At 42.3% G+C, this 23,589-nt stretch overlaps 1 protein-coding gene across 1 annotated transcript in view; it reads left to right on the forward strand.

Moving 5' to 3' along the window:
* Nucleotides 1-5,514: 5,514 nt before the first annotated feature.
* MINDY4 (MINDY lysine 48 deubiquitinase 4) overlaps nt 5,515-23,589 on the forward strand; it is a 79,515-nt gene continuing 61,440 nt past the window's right edge. Inside the window, exons 1-5 of the mRNA XM_067530399.1 lie at nt 5,515-5,592; nt 12,915-13,034; nt 14,719-14,921; nt 19,497-19,755; nt 20,924-21,384. Coding sequence (XP_067386500.1) covers nt 5,515-5,592; nt 12,915-13,034; nt 14,719-14,921; nt 19,497-19,755; nt 20,924-21,384 — 1,121 coding nt within the window. The remainder of the gene's footprint in view (nt 5,593-12,914; nt 13,035-14,718; nt 14,922-19,496; nt 19,756-20,923; nt 21,385-23,589) is intronic.

Here is a 23,589-nt window from a genome sequence, read left to right on the forward strand (position 1 = left end):
GGACTGAGCTACAGTCCTTAGACCATCCATTGGGGACATCCCTTACAGACCTATCAAGTATACAGCATAAGGTCACTGACTTATTACCAGCGTGGTTTAAAACAAGGCAACAAGATCTTAATGCCTTGATTAAAGCCATCGGTACTATGCAGGGCAATATATCTTTAGCCCTAGCGTGCTCTCAGGCACAAATCTGGGCCCAAACATTAGCCCAAAGCATTATCCGAGATGGGCTAGAGGGAATCATTTCCCCCGAAATGAGAAAAATTGTTACTCAGCATGGATTAGGGGACTTCGAGTTAGAACATACTTAATGGTGGAAATTAGTACACTTTTCCCTCCACCCAGAGCAGATTAAAGCCCATATTTTAACAATCAAGGAAGCAGAAGAATCATGGATATACCCTGTAATTCCTATGGGAATATTAATAAATGACTCTATGCTATGGCCTGAGGACCTCCCAAAATGGGTAGTAAATGAAGACAACAAATGGCACGCCACAAACATGCAAGCATGTACCGGGGAAAAAGGTTTGGGGTACTCGTGTGAACAAGAGTATTTGAACCCCGATGAGCTGTGTTTCCAAGAAACTGGAAAATGCCACTATAAATTGGTAAAGCCACCAAACAAGTCAATGATTGTCTCTGTAAATACGTCATGTGTGTGTATTCGAACAACTTGTCCTCAATTAGTTGTAAATATCAAATTCAATATTTCTGTAAATAACCAAGAAAACATATGTATATGCAATGTGTACAGTGTGCACGGTTGTGATTTAAAGTTTGTACAGAATCGAATTTCCCTTGTAGATATATAGGAACTCTACTGTCTATATAAGGGAATAGAACCAGTGCAACTGGGAACTAGCATCTCTTTACTACGTCAACTAATTAACCACCCTGAACTACTAAGACAAATACAATTATTAAGAGACCAGGGACAAGAAATAGATCTGGCAGTTCACCATTCCGCCAACCAGATAGAAAATGTTCTCGACCGTGTTAAAAAGGCGAGTCAGAACAGTTGGTGGTTTAGGTTTTTGCACCCTAGTAGTGATCAATATAATAGTTGGAAGATTATGTTCACTCCTGTAGTTTTGTTATGCATTGTTCAATTGATTGTATTTTTGTTCATCTTCCACATTTATATGACAATGCGAAGTCTTAGACTTCTAGCTGGGTCTAGACCCACCTTCGTTAAATTCAAAAATGATGATGGGGATCCTTCCCTGTTCTTCAGTGAATGACCCCATCAAGGAGGGGAATATGTAAGCTGTGGGTCATAGACCCTATACAGCCCCTCTCCCCTGTAAATATCCCCGTGACCTTTTACGTATTAGCCAGGGGAGAATCCACTGAGTTGAGGTCAAAAGTTCCTTGCAGTTAACAGTTGAGTTTGAATATGTATATAGCAGGGACCAATCAGGAGGGCCGTAGACATTGGAGGGCCGTGCGCAAAAGCTATGTGCCGTGTGCAAAGCCCACGGAAAGGCGGGAAAACCCAGTAAGCCTATTGGTCCTCAGAGGATTCTGTGGAGCTATATAGGCACGGGACCAACGGTTGGTTGTTGTTGTTGGCTCTGCTCGGTTGGACGGAGGGAGGTAGTCCTGGTTGTAGAGAAGGGTAGGAAAACATCGGACGAGGAAGAGAAGCAGACGATCTAGGAAGAGAAGCAGACGATCTGACGGGTAGAAGACATCACCACCCAGGAGAAGAACAAACGTGAGATTGGTCTAACACCACCAGAGACACTTACCTTAGTTAACACCATTTCCATTGGATCCCTGACTTATGTTGTGACCCTGTTTCCTTTGTTTTATGTTAATAAACCCTTTTGTTTTCGAAGAATCTGAACCCTGACTGGTATATTCTTCTGGTCCTTCGGGTCCCTACCACTGGGGTAAGAGAGCCTGTAATCTTAGACTTGGGCTTAGGCGGCTCACTGAGTCTGGTCCTAACAGTCGGACCAATGGGTCCTTGGTATAGTCCGCAAGGGCTACGCATTGCAGCTCACGGCCTTCCCCCCGGACTCCCCTCCGGTCCAATCTTCCCTCAGGGACCCACTGCACGGGCAACTCCTCATTCAGGAAGTCTGCTCTCTCCTTCAGCTGGGGGCGGTGGAGGAGGTCCCACCAAGGGAAAGGGGACAAGGGTTTTACTCCCGACACTTCTTGATCCCCAAGGCAAAAAGGGGGCCTGAGGCCTATTCTGGACCTCCGCCGTCTGAACAAGTTTATCAGACGCCTAAAATTCCGGATGGTCTCTCTGGCCTCGATTATTCCAACACTAGACCCAGGGGACTGGTATGCGGCCCTCGATCTCAAGGACGCATATTTTCACATTTCTATCCTCCCGGGTCACAGAAGATTCCTAAGATTTATGGTAGCTAGTGCCCACTACCATTTTACAGCCCTACCATTTGGCCTTTCGTCTGCCCCCAGGGTTTTTACGAAGAGTATGGCAGTGGTGGCAGCGCACCTGCGCCGCAGAGGGGTCCAGATATTCCCCTACCTGGACGACTGGCTGATCCGGGGCAAATCCAGGGCCCATGTCAGGAACAGCCTGGAACTCACGTGCGCAGCGTGCACCGACCTGGGTCTGTCTGCTCATCAACAAGCAAAAATCCATCCTCACCCCAGTGCAGCGCATAGAGTTCATTGGGGCCACACTAGATGCCACCCAGGCCAGAGCCTTTCTCCCGAGGCCCCGCTTCGAGGTGATGGCTGCCTTGATAGACGATCTTCACAGGTCCCCCACGACGTCAGCCAGGCGATGCCTGCAGCTGTTGGGACACATGGCAGCCTGCATGTATGTGGTGCGGTTAGCTCGCCTCAGACTCAGGCCTCTTCAGATGTGGCTAGCCTCTGTGTATGCCCCAATCAGACATCCTCTCAACAGGATAGTCACTTTACCCACCCCAGTAGTGACTTCCCTACTTTGGTGGAAGGACCCGAGGGAGGTGTTTTCCCTTCAGGGAGATGGTTCCGTCAGTAACCTTGATAACCAACGCCTCCAACGTGGGGTGGGGAGCGCACATCACTGGCAATCTCAGTACCCAAGGGCGCTGGTCACCAAGCGAGATCTCCCTGCACATCAACGTCAGGGAACACAGGGCAGTCCGCCTTGCTTGCAAGGTCTTCCTCCGGTTCCTCCGGGGCAGAGTGGTACAGGTCCTAACGGACAATACAGCAGCCATGTTCTATATGAACAGGCAGGGGGGAGCACACTCCTCGGCCCTGTGCCAGGAGGCCACATTACTCTGGGACCTGGCGGTGAGGCACAACTTCCACATAGCTGCCTCTCACCTCCCGGGGGTCAGGAACGACGAGGCAGACCGCCTCAGCAGGTCGTTCCTCCCCAGACACGATTGGTCATCGCATCAGCCTGGAACAGGAAATGCCCAAGGTTCTGCTCACTCCGAGGGCGCGAACCAGGCTCCATTTCCGATGCGTTCCTGATAGAATGGACGGGGGCCCTCATGTATGCATTTCCCCCCGTCCCCTTGCTATCCAGAGTCCTCTTGAAAATTGAGAGAGACAAGGCAGACATCATACTGATCGCCCCAGCTTGGCTGAGACAGCACTGGTTCAGCATATTGCTGGACCTGTCCATAGCCACGCCCCTGCCGCTTCCGAAGCGTGACGACCTGCTCTCCCAGGACCAGGGTCGCCTGCTCCACCCGGACCTGGACTCCCTCCACCTGACAGCGTGGAGACTCTGTGGTTAACGGAGGGGGGGAGAACCTGCTCCATTCAGGTGCAGCAAGTCCTGCTTAGCAGCAGAAAACCTTCCACACAGTTGGACTTGGTCCTCGCCATGTTGACAGGACCCCCCTTCGAGCCCTTGGCAACATGCCCATTGCTCATACTCTTCTGGAAGGTATCCTTCCTAGTGGCCATCACATCGGCCAGAAGGGTTTCTGAGATAAAGGCCTTGATCTCAGAACCCCCCTACACAGTCTTTTACAAAGATAAGGTCCGACTGAGACCCCACCCGGCCTTCCTACCAAAGGTGGTGTCTCGGTTCCATTATTACCAGGATATCTTCCTCCCTGTGTTTTTTCCCAAACCACACGGTTCGGAGGAGGAGCGGAGATGGCACTCCCTGGATATCAGACGAGCCTTGGCCTTCTACCTCGAGAGCACCAAGCCCTTCCGGAAGTCAACGCAGCTGTTCGTAGCAGTGGCGGACCGGATGAAAGGCTCACCTGTCTCCACTCAGTGCATCTCCACCTGGATCACTGCCTGCATCAAAACCTGTTACGAGCAGGCTAAGGTACCGCTCTTCCAGGGGCTGTAACAGCACACTCGACCAGGACCCAGGCCTCATCCGCGGCCTTCCTGGGAGGAGTGCCTCTGCAGGACATCTGCAGAGCAGCGACCTGGTCGTCGGTTCACACCTTTACGTCCCACTACACCATCGTGCAACAGGCGAGAGAGGACGCGGGGTTTGGCAGAACCGTCCTGGCGAGGGCAGCAGAACGCTAACTCCTACCCACCTCCAGGTATGGCTATCTAGTCACCTAAATGGGAATGGATATGAGCAATCACTCGAAGATAGAAAACAGGGTTACTTACTAGTAACTGTTGTTTTTCGAGATGTGTTGCTCATATCCATTCTGCACCCATCCTCCGTCCCCACTGTCGGAGTCGGCAGAAAGAAGGGACTGCGGGCCGGTGGGGTCGGCAGTGCCCTATGTACCGCGACATGGGCGCGGGACTCCAGGGGGCACCTGAGCCGACCTTACCAGGACTGCTAAGGGCAAAAAAGTTCCGGGAAACTGTGCACGGAGCGCACCCACACCTATATGGGAATGGATATGAGCAACACATCTCGAAGAACAACAGTTACTGGTAAGTAACCCTGTTCTCTAAGAATTTTTTGGGAAGTCTTATGGCCTGTTATACAAAAGGTCAGACTAAATGATCATAATGGTCCCTTCTGGCCTGGGTATTGATAAATTATGAAAATTGTTCCTTTAGGATGCTTCCAAGAACATTAACAGCTTCATGTAATCATATGTAATAAGTTTACCTGTATACTCTAATGCCAATGTTGACTTTTAAACATGGACCTAGAAAACAGTTAAATGCTCACTAAAATGAGCAGGCAAATTTTAAATACTTCAGTAAATAATTTAGAAAATCTTGGATAAACTGAGATTTGAGTATTATGATCCAAAGTTGAGAATGGTTTACTTGGAATCTGATGTTTACAATATATTTAACTTTAATAGAAATATTATGCACACTGGTTGTACGAGTGTTAATACAGAAGCTCTTTTCAGCTGCAATAAAGATCTAATCCCACAGAGGGGAGGAGTTCTCTCCCCACCTCTGATGACACAGTCTCCACGGCAACCCATCCATAACAACGCAACACACAGGGTACTGCAGTCTGGCTGCAATTTGAGCTGTCTGCTTCAGGAATGCAGTGGTTAATGGCTGTACGGAAGAGCTAGGAAGTCAGCAGATTTTAATGACTAATGTCGATCAAATAAAGAACATCGCTGTATGTTTTGGAATAAAATGGATAACTCTTTTGTGGAAGAGGTGGCTGCATCTTTGGTTAGAGAATTTCTCAACAGAAAGGTAATTTGTCTCATTTTGCTCCAGTTAGTGCATGTGAGAGACCCTAGCAAACAACACATGAACACCTCCCCCTCTCAGCCATCTGAAAGATTATGGGATGCTTGGGAAGCAGGGGGGGGGGGGGAGGTTGGAGGGGGTAGGGGAGAGGAGAGTCTTTTTCCAGTTTCCTGGCAGTTAGATCTAAACTAACAAGCTATTACAATAAAAAAAAATAGACTACATTTCCCATAAGGCATTTCTTTAACAGAAACACTTCCGAATACGGAAGTTGGCTTTTTTATTTAGTTTAAGAAACATTACTTTGCATATAAAAATCTTTTGAAATGCCCCTCTCAACACTTTAAAAAGTTTATAGAATATTTCTGGGGGTTACTGGCAAGTGTCCATTCTAATACTGTCCAAATATTAGGTATACAATGTACACTTTCCAAACCTAACAGAGATCAAATGATAAGCATGTATGTGGGAAGCAGGGGAATACAGAGAAACAGAACAATCAGGAATTATGACTGCATAGGTGAGTGATTTCGTGGATGTAAAAAAACCCATTCTAAATGAATTTAATTTTCATCTACCTCTGGAAAGTTTCAGAGATTAAAGAGAAAACTGAAGTTCTGACAAGGCCTTATTGAAAAACTAGGTTTTTCCTGAAAGCCACATTTTTAAAAGCTACTCCGTGTAAGGTGTTATGCTTCACTCTATGTTCTTGGTGCTCAGACCATACTTAGAACCAGAAATTTAAAAAAAGCCCATTTTCAGAATCAGAGTTAAGGCCCTAGTTACTAGGGATTATAGAAAGTCCAACCTTCATACATCTCTACATTATCGACTCTTCACCTCATAATATTCCCTTCTCCGTGAGCACCTATGCCTATTAGAACTACATATAGTTCTAGTGTATAGGATTGAGATAGTTAGGATTCCAGGAGTCAGATGCTGCTCCCATCCAGGGAAATTAATTTAAAACAAATTGTAATTCTCTGTTTGACTTATGATACTACCGTCTGTTTCCAAGTACAACAGAAGTTATCTGCCAGGATATTTTACCAAGATCGTCAGACAAAAACATTGCACTGCTTTTTAGATAAGAAATATACATTGAACTGTTAGCGAGCCACTATTAAAATGATCAGTTTAAACTAAGCGGGGGGGGTGGCAGAATGGGCAAACACAAGATTTGCTTCAAGGTCCTCCACATCCAAAACCCAGCACCTGTGCCAAATTCATCTCCCAGAATTCATTCTGCCATTAAGCAAGGGACACATTACAATTGAATGGGACTGCTTTTACCTGTACTTCATTTTTGCCATAGTACTTTTTGCATGTTCATGTGACTTTCTGTGAAGCTACTTCACAGCTCAGAAGCATGATGCCTGAAACAGAGAATCATTCACTTAGCATTCCAGAGGGGTAGCCATGTTAGTCTGTATACAGCAAAAACAAGAGTCCTGTAGCACTTTAAAGACTAACAAATTTAATTTCTGCAGACATAAGCTTTTGTGGGCTGTAACCCACTTTGTCAGATGTAAGGAACAGAAATCACAAAGGAGGTATATATATATACATATCCAAGGGTAAGGAACAACAATGGGGAAGGTAGATATGAGCAAAGTCCATTCAGTTAGAGTAGTTGAGGCCTATTCACAATCATTGATTTAGGAGGTGAGAATGTGTGAACAGTGACACTTACTTCTTGTAATGAGATAACCATTCCAAGTCCCTATTTAGACCCAGTTTGATTGTGTCAAGTTTGCAGATGATTTCTAGCTCTGCAGTTTCTCTTTGAAGTCTGTTTTTGAAGTTTTTTTAAGTATGGCAACTTTCAAGTCACTTACAGAGTGTCCTGGGAGATTGAAGTGTTCTCCATCTGGTTTATGGATGTTGTTATTTTTTATGTCTGAGTTGTGTCCATTTATTCTTTTGCGTAGTGACAGTCCGGTTTGGTCAATGTACATGGCAGAGGGGCATTGCTGGCACATGATGGCATATATTACATTAGTAGATGTGCAGGTGAATGAGCCCCTTATGGTGGGGCTGATGTGGTTAGGACCAGTGATGCTGTCACTAGAGTCCATGTGTGGGCAGAGCTGGCAACGGGGTTTGTTGCAGGGGTAGGTTCCTGGGTTAGTTTTCTTCTTGTATGGTGTACAGTAGCTGGTGAGTATTTGCTTCAGGTTGGAGGGCTGTCTGTTAGCAAGGATAGGTCTGCCTCCCACAGCTTGAGCGAGTGAGGGATCATCTGCTAGGATAGGTTGTAGATCCTTAATGATGTGTTGGAAAGATTTTAACTAGGGACTGTAGGTGTTCGGTTGTTTTCTTTGTTGGGTCTGTCCTGTAGTAGGTGACTTCTGGGTAGCCGTCTGGCTCTGTCAATTTGTTTCTTCACCTCTCCAGGTGGGTATTGTAGTTTTAAGAATGTTTTATGGAGATCCTGTAGGTGTTTGTCTCTGTCTGAGGGATCAGAGCAAATCCGGTTGTATATTAAGGCTTGGCTGTAGACAATGGATCGTGTAATGTGCCCAGGGTGGAAGCTGGAAGCATGAAGATATGTATTGCAGTCAGCTGGTTTTCGGTATAGGGTGGTATTAATGTGACCATCCTTTATTTGTATTGTAGTGTCCAGGAAGTGGATTTCATGTGTGGACTGGTCCAGGCTGAGGTTGATAGTGGGGTGGAAACATAGGCATGCGTAATTTAATCACGTGATACGTTCTTTTAGTTTTAAACTATGGATTGTTGCATTATGCAACAAGCAAGCGCCGAATTGCATAATACAGATGTTGTAGAAATGTACAGAAAGCCCGCGTTCACTCGCAGCATGCGTCCCCACTACTGTGGCGTCGCATTGTCATTGGTCCTCCCCTCCCCCTCCGACTACTATTCTAGAAAATTCTTTGACCTATATAAGCGGCCATGTCAGGTGTGCCAACCACAGTGTCTACAGTGTTTGTAACCTTTGTCGCCTGTACTCTACTGAAATAGCATAACAAGCCCGTGTCTTTACGTTTTAATTCAACCATATGATACCCCCTTTTAATTTTAAAATATGGATCGGTTCGTTACTAAGGTAAGAAAAGGAGCAGACAAACTGAATTATAATGAATCTGCTGATAGTAGTGCAAATACCTCGCACTCCTCGGTTAAGAACTTACATGAAAATAATGACGCCACCAGTTCCAGTGCGTGCACTAAACTGAGTAATGACCAACAGAAACAGACTTTGTCTCTTAGTTCATGTCAGTGTAGTTCCTATTCAAAGCCATCAAACATTCCATCTGATGACCCGGTCTGTGATAGTCCAAAATATAGATTAGAATGCCAGTCTCGATTATCTAGAGGTCCTTATCAGCCTAGCTTGAGCATGTTTCCTAGAAGTAAAATAGGGAATAAACAAAGAAGTTTTCAGTCCGATTAGTATGAAAAGTATAGGTGGTTAGAATATAGTGCATCAAAGGATGCAGCATTTTGCTTTTACTGCCGTTTCTTCTCCTCTAATGATGCAGCAAACAAAGGTCACACTGATCCAGCATTTATTGATAAGGGATTCAGAAACTGGCATAGGCCTAACAAATGTTTTAAAAACCACCAACTGTCAAAATCTCATGTGTTGAGCTGTTCTTCATGATCAAGTTTTAATGAAGGGAAACCTATTGATGTATTGTTGGATGAGGGGAAGCAGGCTTATCTGTCTAAACATGAAGGAGAACGGTGCCATAACCGAAGTGTAATGGAGTGACTGATTGACATTGTTCTGTGTTTGGCGAAAGGTGGGAGACCATTCAGGGGTCACAATGAAAAAGCTGAGTTTTGAGAAAGGTTTATTTCTAAATCTTGTCAATATGCTCCAAAAATATGATCCCGTAATTTCAAAGCATGTGCAACAATCTCCTTGAAACGCTACCTATCTGAATAATCACACCCAAAATGATTTAATTGTGACCTTGCACAACGTTGTGCAACGAAATATTGTGTCTTCACTAAATGGAAAAATGGTCTCAATAATTGCAGACGACACTACTGACTGTGGACACTGAGAACAGATGTCCATTGTGGTGCAGTATTTTGACAGTGAAAAACATAGTCCAGTTGAACATTCTGTGTCTGTTCAGAGACTATTAACAGTTGATGCTCAGTCTATTTTTGACCAGTTGAATGACATCCTTGGAATTCTTAAAATTGACTGATCATCAGTGATCTCTGTCTGTTTTAATGGTGCATCTACTGTGTCTGGATGTACCGCGGGAGTTCAAATGAAATGTAAAGAAAGAGACAGTGAAATCCTCTATGTACACTGCTATGCACATTGTTTGTACCTAATCCTAGTAGATGCATGCACTTCAAGTAAACAAAACAGAACTGTCTGATTTTTTTGGTGTTATTCAGACTCTTTATGCCTTCATGGAGGGGAGTCCTGTGTGACATGCAGTAATGGAGATTTCACAAGAAGTAGGATCCCAGTTGAAGACTTTGAAGTCACTGTCAAACACAAGATGGGCATGCAGAACAGTAGCAGTGGCTGCTGTAAAACAAAACTACTCCATTTTACAAGAGATCATCGAAACAACTCGCCTTGCTGATGCTAAAATAAAAGCCAGGGGCCTTATCCATGAACTAAATTAATTCAAGTCCATCTTTGCCCTTCACATGATGTACCCTATTTTCCAGATGGTGGTAAAAGTGAGTAAGGCTCTTCAAGCTCCAGATCTCAACTAACTTACTGCAATGACAGGGATGAAAAGCTTGTGTAACTCTTTGGCTGCGATGAAAAGTGGCCCAGAATACTTTCAATTTTCAATGACAGTGTGAAAATGTGTGTAGAGAATGATATATCGATTCCCCCAGTTAAGAAGACAAAAACGTCCACTCGTATTGATGACGTGTTTGAGTCTCAGCATCACTTTGATACAAAAGAGGAGCAGGAGAGAATAACTTCATTTTACCCACCCCTAGACTCAATGATTACCAGCATAGACCAGCGATTTGAACAGACTTGTAAAATTGTGAATGCAATGGGAAAACTGCTGAGCTTAAACACTGGCAGGGATGATATGAGAATCATTGCCAACAAATTTAAAGTGTCCTTGGATGAGTTGGAAGCTGAAGTCGGATTGCTTCGGAGTTATGACGGATCTGGTCCTAACGGTAGCACTACGAACACCACCAGAGAGTGGTTTGATTGGCTAAAGGAATCGGATCGCTCTTCCATGTTCCAGGCCTTTTACAAATCTATCTAATGCTTTGCAGTCTTAACTGTTACAAGCTGTTCATGGGGAAGAGCCTTTTCGAAACTAGCCATGTAAAAAACAAACTAAGAAGCACAATGTCCCAACAGTGCCTTGACTCACTCATGATTTTGTACACTGAACAAGAATTGGCTTTGTCAGTTAATAAAATGATGTGATTGAGGAATTTAAGTCCATAACACCTGGTGAGCGATGTCTCATTCTCTAGGACAGGAAGATGAAGAAACCTTAGTCTGTTTTGGTCAATTTGGGTTAGCTCATTATCTGGTTAAAGATAAAGATCGTGAAAATTGACTGAATCTTTGTATACGCCTGGTTATCACTACAGCAAAAATTTGGTATTTTGTGTCATTTTTTAAGTTTGTATTTTTAAGTAAAGTTTAGTTAATTTAAAAATAATTAAGTTTAGTTAAGTTTTAGTTTCTTTAGTTTGTTTGATGAATAAAAATAATGTCCTTTATGATTGAGTATTCAATAAACGTTTTCCTTTAAAAAAAATAAAATTCCCTGGGTGCACACCCTGATGAAATGTGCTGTGCACACCTATGGGTGGAAATTATTGAAATCCCGGTGGAATTCTTTGAGAGACTCTTTCCTGTGCATCCAGATGATGAAAGTATCAATGTAGCGTAGGTAAAGGAGAGGTGCTTGGGGACGAGTTTTGAGGAAGCATTGTTCTAGGTCAGTCATAAAAATTTTGGCGTACTGTGGGGCCATGTGGGTGCCCATAGCTTTGCCACTGACTTGAAGGTATAGATTGGCTCCAAATCTGAAGTAGTTGTGGGTCAGGACAAAGCCACAAAGTTCAGCTATAGCTATATGACTTTGCTATATGACTATATTCACTTAGCAGTTTCACCATGCATCTTTGTGACTGAAGCCTGGCAGTCTCTCAACATAACTATCAAATAGGAGTCTCATGAAAGCAAAATAATTTGGGTTGCTGGATTTTAGTTTCAACCTTCACATTGTTTACACTTAAACTGGTATTTTTCTCCAAATCTAGAATTTCAGTGGGACTTTGTATGGAGTCTTTCTTAAGTAGAGGTTTTATAAGATACCCAGGTGTAGATCTAATATTTCAGTCTTGTCTTGGGACTGCTGTTAATCATTTTTGGGTAACCTTTCAACTCAACCTGATTCATAAGTTCACCCAGTAGTTTAGAAAAAGACTTCATATAACTAAGGTGGTGCTTTGATTCTCTTAATTGGAGAAAACCGCAAGAGTACTGTAGAAGCATACATTTTGAAGTTTTGGATTGTTTTTAGCCTGCTTTAAAGTAGTAACCCTGTGTTTTAAAATACACTGTTAAGGTCTCTTCAGATCTAGCCCAATATTTTATGTTTGACAAGGAATAATACATTACAAAGTAGGTTCAAGTTAACATGATTTACTAATAGTCCAATATTTTCTGAAAATACACAACAGCTTGTGCAACACAGGAGGAATAAGATGAGTTCCTGACAACTATTATTAGATGTCATGCATGCCTGACTGACCTTTGAACACACAATACAGATAATTTTCTACACATACAGTGAGACCTGATCAGTGGATGTAAAAACATCAGCTACTATTTTCAGATTCATTTTATGAACTCATAGCATCCTCAAAGATTTTCAACTGCTAACTAATTATTCTGGGAATTTGTATACACAAGATGCCCAGTTTTCAGTGGTGCTATCTGCAACCCCTTCAGATATCAATGAGATTCTGAAATTCAGCACCTACAAAAGTCAAGCCACTGGCGTACATATTGATTTTTTTTATATATGGTGAGCATGTGGATATCATTCCTGAGGTAAAATTAACAGTCGTACTGTAGCCATGCTTTAAGCTTTACCTTGGATAATGTAATCATTGTTTGCAAGCTTTCCTTCACTAACTATAGAAAAAGTTTAGATAATATAGCAATAGTTAAATTACCTAAGGCAATAATAGGAAGTTTAAGCACTACTGCTACATGTGCTGTAGCAAGATATAGCAAGCTTCAAATTAGGTATGACCAACTGAATAAATATGTAAACTTTGAAGTTGCTTTCTGCGTTATGTCTAAAATTGACATTTCTTCCCTTGAGGGTTTAAAAAAGACAAGTGCCATTATGGACAGAGAATTTCCACGTTCTGCACTTAGCATCAACAACAGAAATGAACTGCGAAATGTTCTGCATCTACAATCTTTGTACAAACAAAACAAGGTAAGGGAATTTTCACTTTTGAATTTAAGTAAGCAGAAGTAAGCATAGAACTTTTGGTGCATGCTATTACATATTAAAAGCAATTCAAAAAAAAAAACAGGTCAGACAAGAATCATCATTGTGGGGTTATTTTGAACTGCAAGGAGCTGTTAGCTGAACTTACTACGTGTCATTTTTCATTACTGTTGTAAGGAACAAACCTGATCTACATTGTGACTTTAAAGGGAGGTTGGTGACGCTGAGGTAAGAAGGGGCTGTGCAAGTTGAATAGCACAAGGTCAATGGCCGGTTGGAACACTAAATCTTATTACAACTTCAGTCTACATAAACATTTGAAGAGTGAAGAGCAGTTAATTTTTATCAGCGCTTATTCACTTTTGCACTTTCTGCATTGTTAAGTCACATATATCTGAAAATTAATCACCAGATTTCAGTGTAACTCATCATTCAGCATATCCATTTTCCAAAAAAAGTTCTTTGTACACCAGAATCTAACCCACAGATAGAATAAATAGCCAGTAAACATAATCCTGAGTCAGAACTGAAGAATGCCACATTGCATGGTCTTACAGGCACTGTTACCTGATTGTACTTTCAAAGCATTCTGTAAAACTAAGTCTTTACCACTTGTGGGCATTGCAGACCCCACATTTTTTGTAAGAATAGGTTGTGTTAACGCTGCTGCCATAACTACATTTCAGTTCAAGTAATTTTACCTTCCCAAGTTTCTCCTACATTTTTAGGAGTATATCATGTTCAGCTACTTCACTTGTCCCATAGTGTTGTACTTCTGAATGTGGTAGCCTTATTCAACTACAGGTGTTGCTGAAAACAGTAAATGGCACACATGTAAATTGGTCTAGGATCCTTTGGAATAATATATACTATGTAAAATGAGGAGCAATTACCCTGGTATAACCATAGTTACTTTAGGCTTGTTTTTGCTTTTAATGCTCATTTTTGTACGGTCACATATTGTGTGGAGCTTTTTTTTTTTTTTTTTCCTGGTTTCAAAGGACATATGTTTTTCAGTACCCTTTTCTTGCTACATTTACAGAGAAGTGGTTGACACCCAATATTTCTGCCCCCCCCCCCCCCCTTTTTTACCAAGATATGAAACATGCAGCTCAATGTGTATGATTGTATTTACTTATATCTAACTGGATAGCTACAGAACTTAGATTTTTGCAAGAAAACAGAACAGAAATAAAAAGTTTGTGTTATTACGGCATGTATAATATTCAAGGTATTTAAATCCACTATGGACAGTTTCTCAAGACGTAGTCTATTACTGGAATAAACATATCACTTCACTCATTTCTTTGGACAGGATTAAGAAATATTTTTAAATAGGAGGCCAAGAAAAAAGGACTAGGTAAAGAGTGTTTTGTATCGTCTACCTATTCTGTTTTAAGCTTCTGACTCCTTAACAATCTTTAAGGTGTAAAATTAACTGGATTTGTGACTACTCAACATTCCTTAGTATTTTCCAGAATTATACCACATATGGACTAAAATGACTTTATACTTGCAAAAACCCTCACTGCATCCTAAAAGACCATGAGCCAGGTTAAGCTACTGCACAGTGAAGTTAAAATGTTTCTCATTCTTCTGTTTTAACTATAATTTAACTGGAGACTTCCAATAGTTGTAAAGCAACATATTTCTCTTCTTATCCCCCCAGGCAAAGGAGAATCCACTGAAAACAATTCTTGAAGTTATCACCAACTATTTTCTTGAACATTCCACAAGTCCTGCTGCTTCAGTCCCACAAGTTAAGAGCTCCCAGCCTAGGTGTATAGAAAGCTCACTAGTTAATGACTACTCAGATGAAGACATGCATGGCAGAACCACCATGTTCGATGCCAGTAAAACTGAGGCCTACAGGTATAGTCCCATTTCACTTCACCTATATGTGCAGTCTAATGCCTGCATTCAGAATTACATGTATGAAAAGGTTTAATTTTTTATATTCCGTTTTGTCACCTTTTCATAGTTGCCTTTAGCTTCCCACACTATTAAAAGGGTCAATGTAGGTAAATCTATTCTAAATTGAGACCATCCTTTTAATTATGTGCTGCTAGAGAATTATCTTAGGGTGCTCTCTACTATCGTACTTGGGAGTTTGACAGTCTCATCTCTAGCTACATCTTCATTCTGCTGTACAAGGGGCTATTAGACCCAGTGTTGGAGAAAGTTCAGATATGAATGCATGTCTCAAAGTCAGTGGTTCTCTACCCACCTGCAGCCCAATCAGTACACCGCTGCAGCCTATTCATCATCCTCAGGGCCATACAGATAGCATAGATCTATTTTGTGTGGATGCAGCCCACATAACACAGAGAAGCACACGCAGCACGCAAGAGTAAATAGGTTGAGAATCACTGCTTTAAGTGGCCATAAGTATCTAAGCAACAAATTCTCTTATACATATGTAATTAGAAATATAGAACATAGGATCAAAACCATAAAAAAGACAAGGTATTTAATCCCTTCTAACTTGAGTATTTTGAACCCCTTTCTAGTCTGCTGTATAGCCTAGAATGTGGAGTTTCTATATAGATCCTATGAGTTGTTTTTGTGTATGACTTGTTTTTGTGTCCCAATATCCCTTTGTTGTTAAGACATGTTTAGTTTATACTGGATACTGTGCTTCAATACATTTAGAAGCAGAATCTTCTATTGGCTAAACCAACTGAAGTCCCAGAGCTGCTGGCAATTGAAAACATGCCTGACACCTCCCTACAGAGCCTTTCAAGTAATCTACAGCTGTCAGTACTTGAATCTTTGTTCCTTTGGCAGGGGGTCAATAAGCAAACAGGCCACGCAGTTAGAACAAACTGGATTTTTGAAACAAACCAGCCCCTCTTTCCTCCCAGCCCAGAAAGTTCAGGGACAAAGCTTCACCCCCCCAAGTTAGGGGAGAGCCCGAGAGACAGGACAGCCTTGCAGCCGTGGGTACAATAGGTATTTTTAAACCTATACATTTGCATAGGCTTCCACCAACCTCCCCCACCCAAGTGTTTCAGTAGCTCCCTCACTTGAGACTGCGCAGCCATTTCTAACCCCCCTTTCGGCCCTCCAGGAGCTGCCCCGTTGGAGGGGGAGGGCACGAGGGGACTCCGAGCCCTGAGGGCTCGCTGGGGGCGCTTTTTGCCTTCGCAAATAGTCCCTTCCAACTTGGGGCTGCCCACGCAGCCCCCCGGCTCTAGCATCTGGCCCTACGAGAGTCACTCAGCAGCACAGTCACACCACCCAGGCCGGAGCGAAGCATGCCCGTCCCCTCCCAACCCTTGCCTGCACTGCGTCAAAATGGCGAGCAGGGCCGAGAATGCGTTATTTATACGCTTCCGTTGCGCATGCGCACTCGCAGCGACGCGCTCGAGCATTTTTTTTCCCCCTCCCGTTTCCCTCCCGTCCGCGCGCGCAGGAGGGAACGATTGAGCTCTCTCCGCTCCCACTCAGGGCGGCCCAGAGCGGCCGGAAGTGGATCGCGGAGGTTTACTCTCTTTCCGCGCCTCGGGGGGGGGGAGACTCTATGATCTCTTCATCCTCCACCACAGGACCGCTAGACGCGAGCGGTGTTTGTTTCCCTGGCGGCGGAGGGGGAGGGGCGAAAGGCGTGCCCTGCTGTTCTTAAAGAGACAGACACATTTCATCTCCCCTCCCCCCCTTGGAATAGGGTGGGGTCTCAAACGACAGCCAGGGGGGCGGTGCCCCTTAAATCCCATGGACATGCCTGTTCTCTCCCCCCCCTCCTCTGTTACTGCCAAGCGTGGCAGCTTGAGAAAGGACTGACAATGGGGGTGTGCAAGCGGCGCCTGGCTCAGGGTGTTGCCAGCTCGCACTGTAACCGGGGCTGTTCTTAAAGCCCCAGCTGCAGGAGTCCCGTGATTGACCTGACACGCTCGGCTTGCTTTAAAGAACGCGCACATTCCTAACCACCCGGGGTGTGGAGGAAAGCTCGAGGGCGTGACCCCGGTGCACCCTGAAGGCTCAGAAACCAGGAGGCAAAGATAACACAAAATGCGTTCCCTTAAAAATAATAGGAGTGGGGTTTTTTTTTTTCTGCCTGGCTTGTGATTTTTTTTGGGTCGCCTGACTCACAATTTGTGCCCACTCGGGGTGGCAATGCTGAGCATGGAAGCGGGTGAGGGGGAGGAAAGTTAATTGGGTGGATGTGCAATGGAGGCAGACCTGGGTTTTTGAATTCTGGGGCGCAAATTCACAGCTGGCATAAATCAGTGTCGTTCTATTGACTGCGATGGAGCTGTGCTGATTTACGCCAACTGAGATTCTGCCCTTTTGTGTGTTGATCTCATTTCTACCTTAGAATGGTCTTGCAAAGAGTGTGAGGAAAGGCAGGGGATTTCTCCTTCCCATCTTTCATACCACATGGGCTGCAAACCTCTCTGTCAACAGGAACAGTGGGACACATTTTGGCCCAGGCTCAGGCAACACAAAGGGGCTGCAAAGCTGCTGTAATAAGGAATGACATCGGAAACGCCCCACTTGGCTATGCTAAGTCTCTCCACTCCCCACAGAATGTCACGGAGGGAAGGGGTGTAGCTGGAGTATGCTACCCTCCTGCTACCTCCCTGTAACCAAGTCAGCCCCCAGGAGGCTGGAAGAGAAATGGGGTAATTACAGTGTGCCAGTGCTTGAGATGAGTCCTCATTTCAGCCTTCCTGATAATTTTTTTTTAAGTGAGACAGCACAGGGTGATCATTAGACTTTTCTGTGCTGAGAGCTGTTTTCTTGAACAATGATCTAATAACAATGTGTTACAGATAAGCTGACCTCTTCACTGCGTTTAGAGAGACTTTGACAGACTCTAAAAATGGCCCCAGCATTTAAACACTGGGCCTGGTTTTTAGAGGTATTTAGGCACCTAAAGTTGCAGATGGATGCCTAATGGAATTTTCAAAAGCACTTAGGCACCTGTTGGACTTAGGTGCCTCGGCACTTTTGAAAATCCCACCAGGCACCTATCTGCATTATTAGGTGTCTAAATACCTTTAACATTTGGCCCACTGTGCCTTTTGCCAACCAAGAGTTGCATGGCCCTGATTCACAAGTCATGGTCCTCTGGTACTCTAGAACTTCCATGTATCCTTTCTGTATACTGTGTCTTTCCCTACAGTACAATACTTTGGTTTCTTTTAAAAACAATTGTTTAACTAGTTAATTAAAAGGAATATTTTATAACACAAAGTATTTTAGCTTGCTGCCGAAGGATTCTAATGAAGAAAATAATTAATTTGGAAAAAAGTTAGATATTTATATGAACATGTTTATCATTTAATATTTTAGTCTCTGCAGTTGCGTTAGCTGGGATACAAATTATGTTGGTACTAATACTCATACACCAGGGCATTAATTACTCACCACCTATAGTCAGGAAATACAATCCCCGATGATATACCAGTTGGGTGGCACAATACTATAGATGCTTTATGTTTGTTTGTTTTTTACCTTCCCTGAGAATCATCTGGCACTGGCTAATGTCAGAGGGTGAAATCCTGGCCCCTCTGAAGTCAGTGGAACTTTTGCCAGAATTTCACCCATCAACCAGATACTAGACTAGGGCCCTAATCCTGCAAATACTTATGTAAATGCTTGACTTTACAACTTGAGTGCAGACTCCATTGACTTCAATGTGGCTACTCAAATGTAAAGATAAGCATCTGCATAAGCCATCAGCAATCACCAAGTAGTATTCTATGTTTAAATAAGGAGTCAGAGAACTTTTGACAATGTAACATTGGCAAGACAACAATCTAAGCCTCACAGAAACACATTACAAAATGTTAAATCATAAGAATGAAACACTTTAAAAACATCCTTAACTTTAATCCAAAATCAGTGAGTCTCATTCCAAATGAAAGACTCTTGGCAAGCTGTGAAGGAATGGCAGTGGCTAGGCTGCTGGTGTCCTGAGACCCCTGACTATCATGCTGACCAGTTTTGCCTCAGTGTTTTCTGACATTCCCTGCATAGCTGTATCTATCTTGTTCTATACTTACATTATCAGCTCTTTGGGTCAGGGACTGTCTTTTTCTTCTGTATTTATACAGCACGTAGCACAATGGAGTCTAGATCCATGACTAGGGACTGCTAGACGCGAGGATAATACAAATAAGAAATTAATTCTCATAGATGACAGCTAATGGTTTAAAAGCTATTTAGGATTTTAAACATACTTTCTCCATTAGGTTATGGTATATAGCACATTAAGCAATCGTAAGATTAAAATAATGATCTATTTAATTTAAAATTCATTCCAGAAAAAGTGCACAGTTAAAAACTGAACTGATATAGACATTTTAAGTGATGAGCTATCATATTAATATATAATTGGTAGATAATTCAGAAGTAATCAAACCACATTATTATTGTAATTTGTTATTAATAGTATTTGTGAATAATTTGATTTTTAAATACATGTTTCTTGCCTTATAGCTATGACATTGATGCTCCACTAGATAAAGTCATTCCATCGAGGAGACATCAACATAAAAGTGAGAAATCCAAGACTGTGGTAGTACCCAGTAGCAGCTCATCCTCTGAAGGAGATAAACAGTTAAAAAATAACAGAGATTATCTGAAAATAATAGAAACTTCTGAGGAGATGAAGACCACAATGAAAGAGAAGCAAAGGTCCAGGTCTGGTCTCATTGTCAGAGGAATGATGGCTGGACCCACTGCAAGTTCACAAGAGGTGCTTTCCTGTACTTCTAAAGAGATTGAATAGGGGGCTAGAGTTAGAGATTTCTACATCATCTTTGCTAGTAAAGACATTTGAATATAACGTGCAGATTGTTTTTGTATATCAAATGATTGTATTTTGAGTTTGTAGTACTGCAGTAATTAAGGGAAGCAATTGTAGTTAGTAATTTTAAAAAGTCTTTTACATGATTTAGAACCATCAGCAATCATCAAGTTGTGTAATAACTAACTCATGCAACTCTGTGATCCTTGATTATACTATGTATAGTTATTGTTTGTTTTCCATTTTCATTACCATTTATATCTTTAAGACTGGAATTTTTAAAGATACCAAAGGGAGTTAGGCACCCAAATCCCATGAATTTTTTTGAAAACCCCAGCCTAAGTCAACAACAGTTCTGGGTTCAAGGAATTAAACTTAAACTAACATTCCCCTGTGTTTTGTACTGCACTCTTTCAGTGAATAGTCTTGAAAACCAACATCAAGATTCATGTTTTTTATTTTATTCCTATTCTTTTTTTTAATGCTAATGGGAGTTTTGCCTGAGTGAAGAGTGCAAAGTCAGGCCCGTTTTCATTAGCAATAGAGAAATCTCAAATGAAGAGTTTGAATAATTTCTAAAATGCACATAAAAGTTTGCATGTGTATCTGAACTTGTCTAAACTTCCTTTATCTGCAAATAGGATCGATACTTTTCTGTACTTCCTGGTTTCATCTGAGCTGGGTAAAACTTCAAGAACAAGCTTTCATGAGCTATTTCATTTCTGATTCTAGATGAAAAGAGGAGTACATGAAAATGCATATTTCAGAGAAAGCAAAAATATTGATCATTAGTATTATTGTTAATAATAATATATTTGTATATAATATTATATTAGTATAATAGTATATTGTAGCACCCAGAAGCTCTAGTCATTGGCCAGGTGGTCCCTGCCCCAGGTGCCTTACTGTAAAGTTCTGGCCTGATACCATCCACATTTTGGGTCAAGATGCAAGTCAGTTCTTATTATTATCCAAACAGATCCTCCCCCATCCCTAATAATAATATAAATTTCATAGTCTAGTAGTTAGACTAATAGGGCTTTCTGCTTTTTCGTGTGTCTGTTTAAAAAGGCTGAAAATATAATCTGTTATGTTCTTTATTGACAACTTATTTTAGGATTCAGCGAAAAGGAGACTTCTGAAACGATCCTCTGGCATAAATAGCAAAATACAATTAAAAGAGGAGGATCATCAGAAAAATTCTTCAGGTGTGCCAACTAGTGATTTTCAAGAGATTAAAGGAACTTCCACACCATTCATGAGTTACCTCTCATCACTTAATGACAATGCTCTGAAAGTAGATATGGAATTTTCATCAAAGATTTCATCAAACTCATACACGTGTTCAGTCAGTGAGAAGCCAAGACATATACCCAAATACGCATCTGACCCGCTTGCCAAACTGCTGTCAGAAAGAGAAAGAAGCAAGGTTGAAGAAAGGAAATCAATGGCAAGCTTTGATACGGAGACCAATGAAAAAACCCTCAAATTAAATGTTCTTCACAGACATTCAGGAACTGGAAGGGAGAAGAGTGAAAGATCTTCCAAAAACAATGAGAGTCGGTTATCAGGCCACAGGTAAGACTGTTGGGTATCTGTGAAGAATATCTGTAAGACTACTGCATTGAAAAGTTAAGGACGACTTGTAGTTAACTAATATTGATCTTTGCAGGAAACCTAGATATGATTTCCCTTCAGCTCAGAGGCACAAAAGGAGGTGCTCAACAAAGACACCTCTTACACATTAAGATCTAGCACTAATGAGCTTTGAATGGTGTGGAGAAAGTGAGTAAGAAAGTGTTATTTACCTCTTCACATAACACAAGAACCGGGGCTCACCTTGGCAGCAGTTTTAAAACAAAGAAAAGGAAGTACTTCTTCACACAACACCTAGTCAACCTTTGGAATTTGTTGCCATGGGATGCTGTGAAGGCCAAAAGTATAACTGGGTTTAAAAGAGAATGAGAGAAGTTCAAGGAGGATAGGCCTGTCAATCGCTATTAGCCAAGGTGATCAAGGATTTAGACCCATGTTCCGGGTATCCCAAAGCCTGTGATAGTTAGATGCTGGGACTGGATGAGAGGGGATGGATCACTTGATAATCGCCCTGTTCTGTTAATTCCCTTTGAAGCATCTGGCATTGGCCACCGTCAGAAGATACTGGGCTAGATACTGGGCTAGATGGACCATTGGTATGGCCATTTTTATGTTCTTATGAACTGATTCCTGTCACATCCAAGAAGGATGAGAATGTGGACTCAGGGTGCTCATGTAAATTGAGGGTATATAGAGGGTGATCCTCAAGTTTTTAAAAGGGAAAGAGATCTTCTTTAACCCCATGAGCCCAAAATCATATTGATGGCTTTCCCTCTTGTTCCACCTTCATATGTCATTATCTTCACATGGATTATAAACTCTTCAAAGCAGGATCTGAGATATTTCTTTGTTTAGCTCCTAGCACATTGGGGCCCTGATGCTGATCAGCACTTTGTCTGAATGGGGCTGTGATCTTGATTAGGCCTTGAAATAATGCTGGGGTAGCAGTGCATCAGGTTTAAGCAGGATTATTTCTGTACATGTTAGGATTCTTTATGTCTGAGTATCAGAAGAGTCAAAGGCTGGAGACAGTGTTGCTTTCTTCCCTATCAGTAATGCCAAGACAGGTTCTCTTTACGAGTTATCTTGCCTGAAGTTAGAATGAAGTTGTCACTACGTGGCTAAAAGTTTCTAATTTTTGTCTCCATTTTCATTGGGCCATTGCCTATAGCAGTCTATAATTAGGTGCATAAATAAATGGCCTGAGTTGCAGAGGTACCTCGGTCAATAGAAATTGAGGGTGGTCAATAGCTCTTAAACTAGGAGACTTGGGAAGGTGCCTTATTGTGCATATAGAAGAGTAGCATTAGGCTCCTGGGTTTGAAAATCCTAGACTGAATGTAATACTGGTCATTACTGGTGAACTGATTTAGAAACAAAAGAAAACACTGAGGATGACTTCGTTACTATTCTTAACTGCAAACTTAAAATTATTTCTTTTGGTTTATTGGGTTTTTGTGTTTAAATTCTGGAATCTACAGAGTATGGGACATTGTTGACATCTGTGGTAGTATGTTAGGTCCCTTCACCTTCCTTTTCAATGAACTGGAGAAAGCGGTGAGCAAGGGACTCATTGGAGCTGCAAGCAGGACAGTGTGGCATTTTCCTCTTCCGGGGAGCCGAAAACACATTTGCAAACACTGCAGACTTTCCTCCCCTTTCCTCTTCTTTCACTTGCCTTACATAGTTATTTGTTCATGTTAGCAGACTTTATCTGTGTGATACGGATTGCTGAACAACCAGTAAGAATGCTGTCTTCAAAGTCCCAGCATCCCAAAAGATCTTAAGTATATGCTCAGTGACAAACAGTATGTCACAATGAGTAAGACAAAATTAGTGTTCTACACTAGAAGAAGGATTTGCTTTAGGGAATACAATTTAAATGTGTCATATGGGTTCCCCAGTGAGGCTAAGAAAAGTATGTTCCCAGTATTCATGAAATAATAGGAGTATAGCAGATTATTTGTCACTGCTTTGTACTGTAGCAAAGGGCTGGCTAATGCCCATCTGGAGGTTTTGTTCAAACAACCAATCAATTGTAATACCTCCATGCAGTTACTGCTGGGCCTCCTGGCACTTACCATGACAAATCAGTACCTGTGGGACAGAGGTGAAAAGCAGTCGCTGTGCTGAAAGGAGCTGGCATCCTATGCACAATCCTGCACTCTGTATGTATGTCACTGCGAG

Source organism: Emydura macquarii, unplaced genomic scaffold (assembly GCF_026122565.2).
Source record: "Emydura macquarii macquarii isolate MOO-44397 ecotype Brisbane River unplaced genomic scaffold, CSIRO-AGI_Emac_v2 contig_3080, whole genome shotgun sequence".
Lineage (NCBI taxonomy): Eukaryota > Metazoa > Chordata > Testudines > Chelidae > Emydura > Emydura macquarii.